Source organism: Geospiza fortis, unplaced genomic scaffold (assembly GCF_000277835.1).
Source record: "Geospiza fortis unplaced genomic scaffold, GeoFor_1.0 scaffold489, whole genome shotgun sequence".
In the NCBI taxonomy this organism is placed as follows: domain Eukaryota; kingdom Metazoa; phylum Chordata; class Aves; order Passeriformes; family Thraupidae; genus Geospiza; species Geospiza fortis.
The window spans coordinates 1-358 of record NW_005054710.1 but is presented as its reverse complement, the minus strand read 5'-3'; the positions used below and the strand labels follow the sequence as shown (position 1 = coordinate 358).

The 358-nt window shown below is 50.0% G+C and overlaps 1 protein-coding gene across 1 annotated transcript in view; it reads right to left on the bottom strand.

Annotated features, from left to right (window-relative positions):
• Nucleotides 1-262, bottom strand: part of COPA (COPI coat complex subunit alpha) — a gene marked incomplete at its 5' end in the record, with an annotated part of 29,773 nt that extends 29,511 nt beyond the window's left edge. Inside the window, one exon of the mRNA XM_031065233.1 lies at nt 182-262. Within this exon, the coding sequence (XP_030921093.1) occupies nt 182-262 (81 nt within the window). The remainder of the gene's footprint in view (nt 1-181) is intronic.
• Between the last annotated feature and the right edge of the window lie 96 nt (nt 263-358).

The following is a 358-nucleotide window of genomic DNA, read 5'->3' as shown; positions in this document are numbered from 1 at the left end:
AAAATTCCCAGAAAACCCCAGAAGTCCCAGGATAATCCTGCATTCCCAGAAAATTCCCAGCAATTCCCAGGAAATTCCCAGAAATCCCCAGAAAATTCCCAGAATCCACAGAAAATTCCCAGAAATCCCCAGAAAATTCCCAGAAAATTCCCGGAATTCCCGGCGAAGCGCCGTCACTGACGTGGTGGAAGAAGGTGGTGCGGATGTAGTCCAGGTGGCCCAGCAGGGTGAAGAGGCAGCGCCGCAGTTTGTAATTCCACACCTGCAATCCCAGCGGAAAATTCCCGGAATTCCATCCCAGCAGCACCAAATTCCCACTTTTGGGGTTTTTTTTTTTTGGGGGGATTTTTCCCCCCAT